Source organism: Mirounga leonina, unplaced genomic scaffold, assembly GCF_011800145.1.
Source record: "Mirounga leonina isolate KUSES-001 unplaced genomic scaffold, KU_Mleo_1.0 Mir_82, whole genome shotgun sequence".
In the NCBI taxonomy this organism is placed as follows: domain Eukaryota; kingdom Metazoa; phylum Chordata; class Mammalia; order Carnivora; family Phocidae; genus Mirounga; species Mirounga leonina.
The window spans coordinates 10,064,863-10,078,759 of record NW_023270825.1 but is presented as its reverse complement, the minus strand read 5'-3'; the positions used below and the strand labels follow the sequence as shown (position 1 = coordinate 10,078,759).

Below are 13,897 nucleotides of genomic sequence, written 5' to 3'. Positions count from 1 at the left end.
CAGCAGCCTGACAAGATCTTGGTTTCCAACAAGAACCAAACTTAGGAGTGTAGAGCTATGGACATTGAAAAAAGTTAAGCGACTCATCCGTGTCCACCAGTGGTGTCTAGTTGGATCACTGAAGCATGGTTGCTACCTAGCCATAGGAATCACCCCTTAGGGTAGTAATTCAATATTTGGTTCTTTTTCTTTCTTTTCTTTCTTCGATGCCTCGGAGAATCTGATAAAGGCTGTGAATCCTCTCCCCACCAAAACACACACATTCCCAAAATAATGCCGCCAACTTCAAGGCCTTCATTAGAACTTCTGAAGGCCTCCTTGGAGCTGAAGGTAAATGCCCCTGCTTTAACTGGAGGTCCGGGTCTCCACCAGGGCATGTGGGTCTGCCCTGGATCCGGAAGGTTGGACAGGTTGGCTCACTCCCTGCCGAGGCCCAGCAGGCCACTATGCAAGACCACCCATTGTTCTGGACTCTGCCCTGACCTCCTTCGCTCCACTCCCAGGTCCCAGGGGGCCTGTTTTATGCTGACCTGCTTCTTCCCCTTTGGCTGTCAGGTTTGGCCTCTGGAGTAGGTGGATTTCTTTTTTTTTTTTTTTTTTTTACTTTTTTTACTGTGATGTTAATCCCCATACATTACATCATTAGTTTTTGATGTAGTATTCCATGATTCATTGTTTGTGCATAACACCCAGTGCTCCATGCAGAACGTGCCCTCTTTAATACCCATCACCAGGCTAACCCATCCTCCCACCCCCCTCCCCTCTAGAACCCTCAGTTTGTTTTTCAGAGTCCATCGTCTCTCATGGTTCATCTCCCCCTCCGATTTCCCCCCCTTTCATTCTTCCCCTCCTGCTATCTTCTTCTTCTTTTTTTTTTTCTTAACATATATTGCATTATTTGTTTCAGAGGTAGAGATCTGAGATTCAACAGTCTTGCACAATTCACAGCGCTTACCAGAGCACATACCCTCCCCAATGTCTATCACCCAGCGACCCCATCCCTCCCACCCCACCCCCCACTCCAGCAACCCTCAGTTTGTTTCCTGAGATTAAGAATTCCTCATATCAGTGAGGTCATATGATACATGTCTTTCTCTGATTGACTTATTTCGCTCAGCATAACCTGGAGTAGGTGGATTTCTAAGCACGGTGCCCAGTGACCCTCAACGTCATATACTGTCCCGCCCTCAGGGTGTGGTGGGTCCTGTGAACATGATAAGATACCACTTCCATAATTATGTTCAGTTATATGACAGAGGGAGATAATGCAGGTGTGTCAAACCTCATCATATGAGCCTTTTAAAGGCAGAGAATGTTCTCTGTTCATCACAGAGGAGGAATCAGAGATTAGAAGTGGGAGGGGGATTTGAAGATTCTTACCATGGGCTCCGAATGCAAGCCACATTTGGCTGAACACTTGATTTTGGTCTTGTAAAACCCTAAGCAGGGGCGCCTGGGTGGCTCAGTCGTTAAGCGTCTGCCTTCGGCTCAGGTCATGATCCCAGGGTCCTGGGATCGAGCCCCACATCGGTCTCCCTGCTCTGCGGGGAGCCTGCTTCTCCCTCTCTCGCTCCCCCTGCTTGTGTTCCCTTACTGTGTCTCTCTCTGTCAAATAAATAAATAAAATCTTTAAAAAAAAAAAACAACAACCCGAAGCAGACAACTCGGTGAAGCCTGCCTGGACTTCTGCCCTACACTATAACGTAATAAATGGGCCCTGATTTTTGGCTAGGTGCATGCTCCCCACGGAAGGACTGCATTTCCAGTATATCTGGACTGGGTTCTGGCCAGTGGAAGATGAATAGAATGAAGGATGCCATTCTCTGGGCATGCAATTAAAGGGAGCGGGTGGGCTCATCTTTCCCCCTGGGCTCCTTCCCATGAGTTCTGCAGGCAGGGGAATGACCATCTTGAACCTGCAGATGAGAGCAGCACATTAAGGAAGGCAGAACAAGGGGGCGCCTGGGTGGTTCAGATGGTTAAGTGTCTGCCTTCAGCTCAGGTCCTGGGATCGAGTCCCACATTGGGCTCCCTGCTCAGTGGGGAGCCTGCTTCTCCCTCTCCTTCTACTGTTCCCCCTGCTTGTGCTCTCTCACTCTCTGTCAAATAAATAAATAAAATCTTAAAAAAAAAAAAAAGGACGGCAGAACAAGACTTTGGCAGCCTGGGCCTCCAGGAGCCGAGCCACCCCTACCCCACCCTCCCACCCCCAGCTGAGACTCATCTGACTGACTAACAGAAAGAAACTTCTCTTGTTTAAGCCAAGAGGGTCTCTTTCACAGCAAGCTGACATATTCTAATGAACACAGTAGGGGATCTTGATGTCGAGCAATAGAGGAATCAGTCCAACAGAGGGTTGCATTTACCTGTCCTTTTCCATACATCACTATAATAATAGTAATGGACTAAAGAGGCTTAGCACCACGTGGGCAAAGAGAAGGAGAGAGAAGATGACAGGAACACAACTTTGGGAGCCAGAAGTCACATGGACACATGGTTCCACTGAGCAGTCCCAAGAAAGCTGAATCTTAAGTTGTCAGTGGAGAAGGGGAGAAAGAGACAGCTCTCCTCTGGAGGACCCCCAAGGGCTCCACTCCTGGAGGGAGGCATTGGGGTGGACCAGCACAAGTCTGTTGGATATATCTGTTTAGGAACGAGGCAGATCCCCAGGGGTCCCCTCCAGCAGACAACTGGCACTTTATTTTTGGAAGGTTTGGGTCTCTGGGACAAGGGGCACCTGATGCAGCTGAGAGCAGAAGCTTCATACTAAAAAATGAAGAGTTCCCATCCAAGTGTAGAGACCCCCGTTCTTCATCAATAGGCGCCCAGAGCGCTGGCAGCGAGGTTACAACAGCCAGAACAAAGGGAGGAGGATTCTTCTCAGGAATCTTACCTGCCCAAGGCGCTTGGGTGGTTCACTCAGTTAAGCAGTTGACTCTTGATTTCAGCTCAAGTCATGATCTCAGGGTTGTGACACCAAGGCTTAAGATTTGCTCTTTGCCTCTACCCCACCCTTAAGAAACTTAAAAAAAAAAAAAAGGCTCAGCCAGATCCCAGTACAGTCCCGAGTTGACAAGAGCCCCTCCTGCCGCAGGGCCTGACATGAGACATCAATGAATCATCAGGCTCAGACACAAAAGGGAAATGATGTCTCTGGCCCTCTCTCTCCTTTCACCCCCAGCCTTCTGACGCAAGTGCAGCGTCGTCACTGGTTTCCCCACCCGAGAGCAGAGGGCCCCAAGGGGGACCACAGTGGCTGGTCTGAGAGTGTGGAAAACAGTAGGTACAGAAAGGAGTCCTGAGGTGAGGGGAGGGTGGCTGGCCCAGGAGGGATGCTCCACTCTACGGCTTCCATCAGCACCCCGTCTGGGTCTGAGAAGAAAGGGAGCCCTGCCACAGTCCTCCTGAATCCCCACAGAAACTTCTGAGATGGCGCTAAAGCACCCTGAATACCCACAGAGCAAAGCTAAAAGTGCCGGAACAGGGGGATCAAAGCAAGTAACATCAACAGCAGATCTCCTAGGGTCAAGACATCGCCCATGCCGCATCCCATAAAATCTACACACCATTCCAGGAAAGGCAATGCTGCTGCCCCGGTTTTATAGATCTCATTGCAAGAACCTATTAAGAGGCACCGGTGACCTGGGTGGCTCAGTTGGTTGGGCAACTGCCTTCGGCTCGGGTCATGATCCTGGAGTCCCGGGATCGGGTCCCGCATCGGGCTCCCTGCTCAGCGGGGAGTCTACTTCTCCCTCTGACCCTCTTCCCTCTCATGTGCTCTCTCATTCTCTCTCTCTCAAATAAACAAATAAATAAATCTTAAAAAAAAAAAAAAAAGAGGCGCCGGCATGGCTCAGTCAGTTAAGTGTCTGCTGCTGGCCCAGGTCACGATTCCGGGGTCCTCTGAGGGCAGTCTGCTTTTCTCTCTCCCTCTGCCCCTCCCCACCCCACTCATGTGCTTGCTCACTCTCTCTGTCTCTTAAATAAATAAATAAAATCTTAAAAAAAAAAAAAAAAGAACCTGTTAAGAAAAGACCCAAAGTCCCTAACTCTTGGGGAGTTCATAACTCTTATGCTATTGAAGATAGGCATGTTTGCCCAGGCTGAGAACGGCTGGCTTTGTGGTTTATTTCCAGATTCGGAGCCTTCAACTGGCTCCTTGCCCACCAGCTCCCTCCCAGCTGCCTCCTTGAACAGCTGGCCTATATTCAGGGAGATAAAATTATTTTCATAATGAACCAATTGATGAAGAGATTCAGGGTAGGGGGTGAGGAGCTAGAAGAGTTCAACAGTTTTAGCCACCTTTGGGCCAGCCCCAGCCAGACTCTCTCTCGAGTGTCTTTGGTAAAAGTGATTTTTCTGGAGGAAAAGGTCATCGAAAAGGAACATTTTTCAAACAGAAATTGTGCCAGGCTTTTTCCTGACGATTGCAAAGACTTAGGGACTGTTTTGAGTGATTTATCCTAGAGTCCTTAACCAGCCTCAAAGCTGAGCTGTGCTCTCTACTGGAAGGCCCACAGGTCTAGACCTGGCTGGCGTCCGGACCGGGGGGCGTCCCTGTGAGACAGACCCTAGAGCCTCATTCTGAGAGGAGAGAAGGATAAGGCCTGAACACAGCCAAGTTTCAGAAACCATCTAATATGGTGCTGCAGTTGTCGTGGGCTCAGCCCTGTGGGCTCCTGGGTGGGCCTGAGGAAAGGGCAGGAAGTTGTCTTGGGCTGAGGCTCCAGGATGAGGACTTGAGTCCAAGGGGTTTGTTTGGGAGGTGACCCCAGGGGGCACCAACAGGGAATGAAAGATGAGGTGGGGAAAGACGCAGCCAAGAAAGGATCCATTCAGGAGTGAGTTTGCCCTGTGGGCAACTGAGGCTTGATCCTCCAGAGAGATTTCTGGGAGTCTGGGGCAGGTCTGAGTCATTCCACCTGATGGGTGTTTATGGCCGACTATAATCCATCATTGGCTGAGGTCTCTTCTGGGGAGTGGGAACCAACACCCTGACGCCTCCGGCCTGTCCTGTCGGCCGGGACGGGGTCACGGTGCTGGCGGTAAGGGGCAGGCAGTGTTGGAGAGTGAGTGCCGGGGACGGGGTGGGGCGATGGGCAAGGCGAGGCTCCGTTGGTCTGCTGCACAAGCCCAGTGGAGACAAGGAAGCAAACAGTGTTTATGTCAAGAAACGGGTCTGCACGTGGGAGCTCAGTCTTACCCGGGAGTCGAGCTGGGTTTGGGTTTAGGGGTTGCTATGGCTGCCATCAATGTTCCATCAGCTTCTGACTAACGTTACCTTGCGCTTCTGGTGGAAGCTGGTTTCTCTGTATCTGCTCCACCTTCAGCTTTAGGCTTCCGTTTGGTGTGTGCATCTTGGAGAAGGTCTCCGCACACTTGCTCCGCCCAACAGTGTAGACGTCTGTTGGTTGTTACTTACTAGCCAGGTGGGGGGGGGCGGTGGCAATGGAGTTCTCCGTGGTCCCATCCAGCCTCGGTCTGGGCAGGCACTGTGGGCCCAGGCCTGGGATGGGGTTTTCTCAATAGCCCTGCCCCTCCCCCAGTGGTGGGCAGATTCTCTCTGGGCCCAGGAAGGTTTTGGGTTTTTTCTTTCTTCCCCCTCATCTACAGTGATTGTCATCTGTGCTCTGGGACGCTTACTGCCCTACCCCTGGCAGCGTGAAGCTTCTGTTCGCTAGGGGAGAAGGAAGGTGGGGCTGTAGTTCCCCTCCCTATCTCCTGTCAGCAAGGGATGTTTTCTCGGGGTTTCCACCTGCCTCAGTCTTTCTCAGTGGAGCACCCAGCAGGCCTGCCACTTCAGCTCTTAGGGGTTCAAGAAAAGTTATTTGTTTTTATTTTATATTCATTTTTAAAATCACTTTTTGTAGGTTGTCTGGATTTTTCTTGTTGCAGGTTGGGAGTGATGATGCTCTCTCCAGCTTTCTGCAACCACAGGGGTCTACAAGATGCAGATGGTGCCCCTAGAGGCTTCAAGACTGTCTACTGGGGTAGAAGCAGAAGTTTTTTTTTTTATTAACATATAATGTATTATTTGGTTCAGGGTACAGGTCTGATTCATCAGTCTTACACAATTCACAGTGCTCACCATAGCACATACCCTCCCCAATGTCCATCACCCAGCCACCCCATCCCTCCCACCCCCCACCACTCCAGCAACCCTCAGTTTGTTTCCTGACATTAAGAGTCTCTTATGGTTTGTCTCCCTCTCTGGTTTCGTCTTGTTTCATTTTTCCCTCCCTTCCCCTATGATCCTCTGACATGTTTCTCAAATTCCTCATATCAGTGAGATCATATGATACATGTCTTTCTCTGATTGACTTATTTCGCTTGGCATAATACCCTCTAGTTCCATCCATATCGTTGCAAATGGCAAGATCTCATTCCTTTTGATGGCTGCATAATATTCCATTGTATATATATACCACATCTTCTTTATCTAGTCATCTGTTGATGGACATCTAGTGTAAGCAGAAGTTTTAGGATTTCTATTTCTGTGATATCTCATCCTTAAAAGCAAAAACAAGACAAAACAACAAACAAAGAACTCCAGAGAATGAGACCTCTCTGGCAGGAAATAAGCCCTCACCTTGGACATGAGTGGAGAGATAGGGAACACCAAGAGCCCTTATTACCAGAGTAAGATGTGGAGGATTTTTCCAGACACAGTGGAGTGACCATCCCTGATTCAGTCTCCCTGACCGGAAGTGCCCAGAGCTCCACTGTGACATCCAGGATACTATGTTGTCCTGGTGGTTTGCTTGTCAGCCCCCACCCTCCCACCAGACTTGAGATCAGGCAGGGAAAGGCCAGTGTGTGACTCGTCTCGGGATGCCTAGTGTCCATGCACGAGGAAGAGCGACATGCTCCAGGGTCAGTGGCTCAATATGTATCCTGGCTACCCCTCTCCCCGGCTGCCCAATGGGAATCTTTGTCAACCCCATCACTGAATGAGGGGGCAAACTGAGGCCTACAGAAGGCCCAGGAATGACCCTGGGTGTATACAGCCCATCCCTTGTAAGGACCAACCAAAGCCTCCTGCCAACTGAGTCTGTGCTCTGTCAGCCTGCCCCCCCTCCTGGCCCCCTCCACAAGGCAGGTTGGGAGGGTGGGGGATTTGGAAAACCCCAGTCCCCCCCTCTTACCCCTCCCCCTCCAACAGGGCTGCAAGGAACAAAGACAGGGAGGTGTGTCTGCACATGATCTTTATTTCTCATGCTTCTCTGACCCCACTGGGGGTTTTGGAGGTTCAACTTGGGATTCATTTTCTTCTGCCTCTTTCTCTTCAGCCTCGGGTTCTTCTGGGGGGGGGGAAGAAGTTGCCTTTTTTGAACTTCCAAGCCAGCCTCCAAAAACTGACCCAACAGAGGCCAGGAGGATGTTGGATGACGTGGAGAGTCCAGCTGCCCCTGAGGAAGAGACAGAGGGTGCGCACGGGCTCATGCAGTGGCCAGTGGCCCCCACCCCCCGGGAGGTCTGAGGCCTGGGGACCTGGATCCCTCCTCTAGGTTCTGGAAACCCCCAGGGCTCCACTTTGGGCAGAAGACGCTGGAGGAATGAGAGACAGAGGACAGTCAGCCACAGACCCTGAGAGTGACAGGTCCCCTCACCTTACCCAGGAGGCCACTGAGGCCCAGAGGGGAAGGGACCCTCCTAGGCCACCCAGGTGTCAGATCTGGGCAGGGCTGTACCCAGAGCCCTGGGCTCCTTCCCTTCTTCTCCCTCCCAGAGCTCCCTTAGCCCTCCACTCCCACCAGACCTCACTCAGAAGGAGCCAGAAAGAGGACAGTCAGGGAGAGTCAAAGGACCGGGAATGCGGAGGGAGAGGACAGGCAGTCCCTCAGGCTTAGCCTCTGCGCTGAATCCGCTCTTGGCTCTTCTCCCCCTCCCCCCTCCTCTCCGCCCCTCCCCCCACCTGTCCCCCAACAAACCCACGGACTGCAGCGTGGCCACCAGGCTGCCGGCGGCGACCCCGCCCCCGTTGGCGACTGCAGCCGCGGACATCATCTTGGCCGCCAGCGAGGAGGCGGCGATTCCGGCCCCGGTGAAGCCCACGGCGCCCAGCACGACGGGCACGGCCGCCACGGCCGCCACTGCGGGGAAGACGAGCTGGGTTGCGGCGCGGGCCCAGGGCAAGGGACCGCTCCGGAGCCCCTTGGCAGGTTCGGGGGCCTGTCTGCGCTGAGCATCCGGGAGACCGCTCGGAGGGGGTCCCAAGGCAAAGAGAAAAGTGGGGGATGTGGAGCCAGGTGGGGGCGAAGGTGTCACAGGAGGCCCAGGCAGGCCCTTTTTGGGTCTCTAACTTGCTGCGCGACCGCGGGGACGTCACTGCCCCTCACTGGGCTTCTCTGTGTGTGTGTGTGTGTAAATGTGGGGGGTGAGATACACCATTGCAGTTCCCGGTATTCACCCCACCCCTCCACCCCGGTCAAAAGAAATCTCTACATGCTCCTTATACAGAAGGACTAGGGGAGCAGCCAGGTCCCGATCAGGTGTCCTCTTAAGGGCGAGTACTGTGAGCGGGGCTCTCCGCCCCTGAGGTCCACCCGGGCAGTCCCGGGAGCGGAAGGATGGCGGGCCGCCCTCCCAGCCGGAGCCGCGCCCCCCCTCCGAAGTCCCCTCCCTGGCGACGGAGAGGATCGGGGCAACTCACCTCCTCCCAAGACAGCACCCGCCGCCACCCGTTCTGGGGAGCCGAAAAGGGGAGAGAGACAGAGAATGAGTCAACTAGTTAGTAGGTGGAGGGAGTGAGGGAAAGAAGCGACCCCTCTGGCCCGCCCTGGGTTGGGGACCGGGAGGCCTACCAGCCAGCCCTCCCCGCCCCCCCAAACGAAGCTAGACTCACGCATCACGGAAACGTCTTCGTCCTCCCAGCTCAGCTCAGGAAACGTCCAAGCTCCACCGGGTGTTATATCCTGGGCGAACCAATGGGGACACCGCCCGCCCCTCGGGGGGCAGGCCCTCCCCTGCTTGTCAGCCCAAGCAAAACCGGGGACCGTCCTGCCGCCCCGCCCTCCACCCCGCCCGCACCCCTCCACCCACCTCTGCTTGTCTCCGCTGGTCTGTCCCTCCAGCTCCCAACCCCACCCCTCTGCTGGCTCTCGGGCCCAGTGGTGATTTCCCTCTTGCTCGGGGGCTCCATCGAAGAACAAAGAGAAAGGCGCCCCAGAGCATCTGAAGAACAGAATTGTTTCCAGCAAAAAAACAAAATGTGAAGAAACAAACCAATACAGATGACCGCTGAACAACATGGGTTTGAACTCCGTGGGTCCACTTACCTGCGGAAGTTTTTTAAAATAGTACAGCACTGTAAATATATTTTCTCTTCTTATGATTTTTTGAACAGCACTTTCTTTTCTCCAGCTTACTTTATTGTAAGAATACAGTGTATATATAATACATATGTGTGAATCGACTGTTTATGTGATTGGTAAGGCTTCTGGTCAACAGGAGGCTAGTTTTGGGGGAGTCAGAAGTTGTAGGCAGATTTTCCACTGCGCAGGGGTTGGTACCCCTAACCTCCCCCCGCCCACGTTCAAGGGTCAACCACATTTAATTTCATTTCCAGAGGGAGATACTGATACATTTTGGCGTAGTTCCTTCCAGTCTACCTCACCACGGCCACCCCATTTCTGTCACTCTCTGAAGATGTAACCCCCCTACCAAGTTCCATTCACATGGTGCACACTACCTTGCAAATTCCTCATTTAACTGGTCATTTAAATTTCCCTAGGCTCCTTAATATTCTTCAACATTTTCTTTAAAGTCAAGTTTATTGAGACATAATTTACACATGGTAAAACTCAACCTTTCAGTGTACACATCTGTCAGTTTGGACAAATTTTACAGTCGTGGAACCACCAGCTCAGACATGGGACATTTTCAACACCATCCCAGCCGCCCCCCTCCCCCGCACCCCGCCCAGCCCCAGATTGTCGCAGGCTCCTTTGTAGTCTTCCCAGACCTCAGCGCCTGGCATCCGCTCATCTGGTTTCCATCCCTACACATTTGTCTTTTCCAGAACTTGAATGTGTTTTGTATTTGTCATCAAATGGCTGTCCTTTGTATCAGCTCCCCTTTTAAGGGTTTAAATTCTAATTTTTGTTCTCATAAATTATCCTGGCTTGAAGTGCTTAGGTCACCATGCATAAGTATTTTCTGATAATATGTTCCTAGAGGTGGAGTTGTTGGGTCAGAAACTATGCATTTCTTACAGCATTGATATTTATTATTAAGGTGCTTTCCAAAAATATTGTATCCGTCTATACATCCCTCAAAAGTATGTGGGAAGATCTCTTTTTTTCTACTCCTCACCAATGGTTAACTTTGTCATAAAAAAAGAAAAAAAAATCTTTGCTGAAGAAAGGGGAAAAATGGTGACTTATTTTAATTTATATTTCTTTTACCACTAATGAGGGGTGAAAATAAAAGGAAACCTCACTAAAATGGAGTGGGGAGGCCAGGAGGGGCAGCTCTCCCACCCTACCATTGCTCAGTTGCAAACCCCCAACAAGAGACCTACTTTCCAAGTGGTCACTGCTTTAGCTACTACTTTGCTACTCCTGGAGAAGGAAGATTCCTACCCCCACCCTCCGCGGCAATAGCCCAGCCAATGAGAGACTGTCACAACTCAGCCAACGAAGAGCCACTGTACTTTGAACTCCCAGTTTACTCCAGTGGACTTTTTATTTCTATAACAGCCCTCCCAAGTTCCGGTTCCCTCTGTAAGAGAGCTTACTTCGCCTTTGTTCTCCAGATTTGCTTATGCTTTCTCCAAAGTTCTGTGTTGTGGATTGTAATTTTCTGCTATTCCTGAATAAACCAATTTTTGCTGGTAAAATATCTGGCAGTTTATTTTTAAAGTTAACAGAGGCTAATTATTTGGGGGTTTATTAGTCTTATGCAATCCTTATGTTGTGAATTATCATCCCACATTCTGGATTTTTTTTTTTCATTGAGGTGTCTTTTTTTTTCCCTTACAGATATATAGGAATAATATATTAACTCTCTTAATCCATTCTCACAGATGTTGCAGAATTTTGTGTCCAGTTCATCCCTTTTTTTTGACACAAAAACTTTTTTAAAAAAAGATTCTATTTATTTATTTGAGAGAGAGAGCATGAGCAAGAGAGCACAAGCAGGGGGAGCTGCAGGTAGAGGGAAAGGGAGAAGCAGACTCCCCACTGAGCAGGGAGCCGGATGTGGGGCTCGATCCCAGGACCCTGGGATCATGACCTGAGCCGAAGGCAGACGCTTAACCAACTGAGCCACCCAGGCAGCCCGACACAAGGACTTTTTAATACTCATATAAATTTGCCAATATTTTACTTTATTTTTTTGTCTTTGTGTTCCTATAAAGGTTGTTCCCATCAGCTATCAGATACATCATCACCTGCATTTTCTTTAAGTTTTTCTGGGGTTTCACTTTTTAAGATTAACTCTTTAGGGGCGCCTAGCTGGTTCACCCAGTTTAAGTGACTGACTTTTCGTTTCAGCTCAGGTCGTGATCTCGGAGTCATGAAATTGAGCCCCATGTCAGACTGTGCTTACGGCAGAGTCCGCTAGGGACTCTCTCTCCCTCTCTTTCTGCCCCTCCCCCCTGCTTCTCTCTCCCTCTTGCTTTCAAATAAATAAATAAATCTTTAAAAAAATAAAATTAACTTCTTAGTCAGTCTAGAATTCAGTTTGGTACTTATAGGGTGCTTTGCATACCTATATATGTTTTAGTTATCCCAACATCATTTATTAAATCATCTTTCTTTTCCTCTTTGATTTGAAATTCTATCTTTATATTCAAAATGCACATACTGACATACATACCAGTATAAGTGTTTTGGAGCTTCTCTTCTCTTCTAATAAACTATCTCTTTTGGCAACACGATCACACTGTTTTAATGTTTATGTATTTATGTCGATTTAATATCTGCTCATTTTGATTTAGGTTTTAAAAAATATTCTGGCTCTTCCTATAATTCTTCCTGAACCTTAAAAATACTTAAATGAACCTTAAAAATACTTTTTTCAATTTCCAAAAAAATCTTTCCTATTGATTGAAACTGAGCTAAGTTTTTAAATAAATATCCAGGGAGAAAAGCTTTACAGAAACTCTTCTTTACACCCAGGAACATGATAAATCTTTTCACTTATTCAAGTTTAAAAAAAAATATTCCTTAATAAAATTTTGTAGTTGTTTTTATATAAGAACTAGATATTTCTAAATAAGCTTTATTTATTTTTTTTAAAGATTTTATTTATTTATTTGACAGAGAGAGAGAGAGAACACAGCAGGGGGAGCAGCAGATTCCCTGCTGAGCAGGGAGCCCAGCTCAGCTCGGGGCTCTCGATCCCAGAACCCTGGGATCATGACCTGGGGCGAAGGCAGCCGCTTAACCAACTGAGCCACCCAGGCGCCCCAAAATAAGCTTTACTTTTAAAGGAAGTTTTAGATTTACAGAAAATTTGCAGAGATAGTACAGAGAGTTCAAACATACCCCACACTCAGTGTCCCCGTCATTGATAACTTATATTAGTAGGGTAACTTTGTTAGAATTAATGAGCCCATGTTGGCACATTATTGTGAATTGAAGTCCATACTTTATTCAGATTTCCTTAGTCTTAACCTAATGTCCTTATGTTCCAGGATCCCATCCAGCTCTTCTTGGCTGTGACAGTTTCTCAGACTTTCCTTTTTTTTTTTTTTTTTGATGACCGAGGAGGGGCTTAATCCCAGGACCCTGGGACCATGACCTGAGCTGAAGGTGGATGCTTAACCAAGTTTTGAGGAGTTTTGAGGAGTACCGGTCAGGTGTTTTGGAGAATGTTCCTTCGCTAGGATTTGTCCGAATTTTCCCCCTTGTAATCAGATTAGAGTTAGCGGTTTGGGGGAGGAAGACCACAGAGGCGAAGCGCAATCCTCATCACATCATGTCAAAAGTACATGCTAGCAACACAACTTACCACGGTTAAGGTTGACCTTGAGCACCTGGCTGAGGAAGTGTGTGTCAGGTTTCTTCACTGTGAAATCACTGCTACCCATTCCTTTCCACCCCGTCCTCGTGGGAAGAAAGTCAGGGCACCACACACTTAAAGACTGGGGAGTTACACTCCACCTCTTTGAGGCAGGAGTATCTTCAAAAACTATTTGTAGTTCTTCTGCACAGAAGATTTGTCTCTTCTTCCCATTTTATTAATTTAATCATTTGTTTATATCAGTATGGACCCACTGATATTTATTTTATACTTTGTTGCATAATACATAATACTCCTGCATAATGCACTGTTTAATTATTTTCTTGCTCAAGGATTTCCAGCTTTGGCCACTGGCAGTCTTCCCACTGGCTCCTGTGTCTCTTTGACACACTCCATCATTGTGGAGTGCATGCACGTGTGTGTGTGTGTGTTTAGCGCCTCATTACTTTCTGGCATTACAAGATGCTCCAGGTTCATTTTTTATATTTCTTGTCTCAATCCTAGTATTGGAGTCCTGGGTTTTTTGTTTTTTTTTTTAATAAATTTTTTTTTAAAGATTTTTTTTTTTAAATTTATTTATTTGACAGAGAGACAGCGAGAGAGGGATCACAAGCAGGGGGAGTAGAGGAGGGAGAAGCAGACTCCCCGCTGAGCAGGGAGCCTGATGCGGGGCTCGATCCCAGGACTCCAGGATCATGACCCGAGCGGAAGGCAGACGCTTAACGACTGAGCCACCCAGGCGCCCCTGTTTTTTTTTTTTTTTTTTTTATTGGAGCATGGTATTAGCAACATCTGTAAGTTAGGTGTGCTCATTGCTACTGGGGTATCATTACTTCTAGGCCCTCTTAGTTACAGAGCAAAGAAGCAAAGAAATGTATGTGTGTATACTAATCCACGTGTGTACACATACCTATTCATATTTCTGTTT

The 13,897-nt window shown here is 48.9% G+C and overlaps 1 protein-coding gene across 2 annotated transcripts; it reads right to left on the bottom strand.

Moving 5' to 3' along the window:
• Positions 1–7,046: 7,046 nt before the first annotated feature.
• Positions 7,047–8,920, bottom strand: LOC118002253 (interferon alpha-inducible protein 27-like protein 2). Of its 2 annotated transcripts, none has more exons than XM_034992598.1 (4): positions 8,846–8,920; positions 8,654–8,686; positions 7,936–8,093; positions 7,047–7,409 (listed from the first exon to the last, which is right to left on the bottom strand). In XM_034992598.1, the coding sequence occupies exons 1-4, from the start codon at positions 8,847–8,849 to the stop codon at positions 7,062–7,064; spliced, it is 543 nt and encodes a 180-aa protein (XP_034848489.1). In that variant the 5' UTR covers positions 8,850–8,920; the 3' UTR covers positions 7,047–7,061. The 2 variants fall into 2 exon arrangements, with proteins under 2 accessions (XP_034848489.1, XP_034848491.1); XM_034992600.1 differs by having other exon boundaries at positions 7,189–7,409; positions 7,932–8,093.
• Between the last annotated feature and the right edge of the window lie 4,977 nt (positions 8,921–13,897).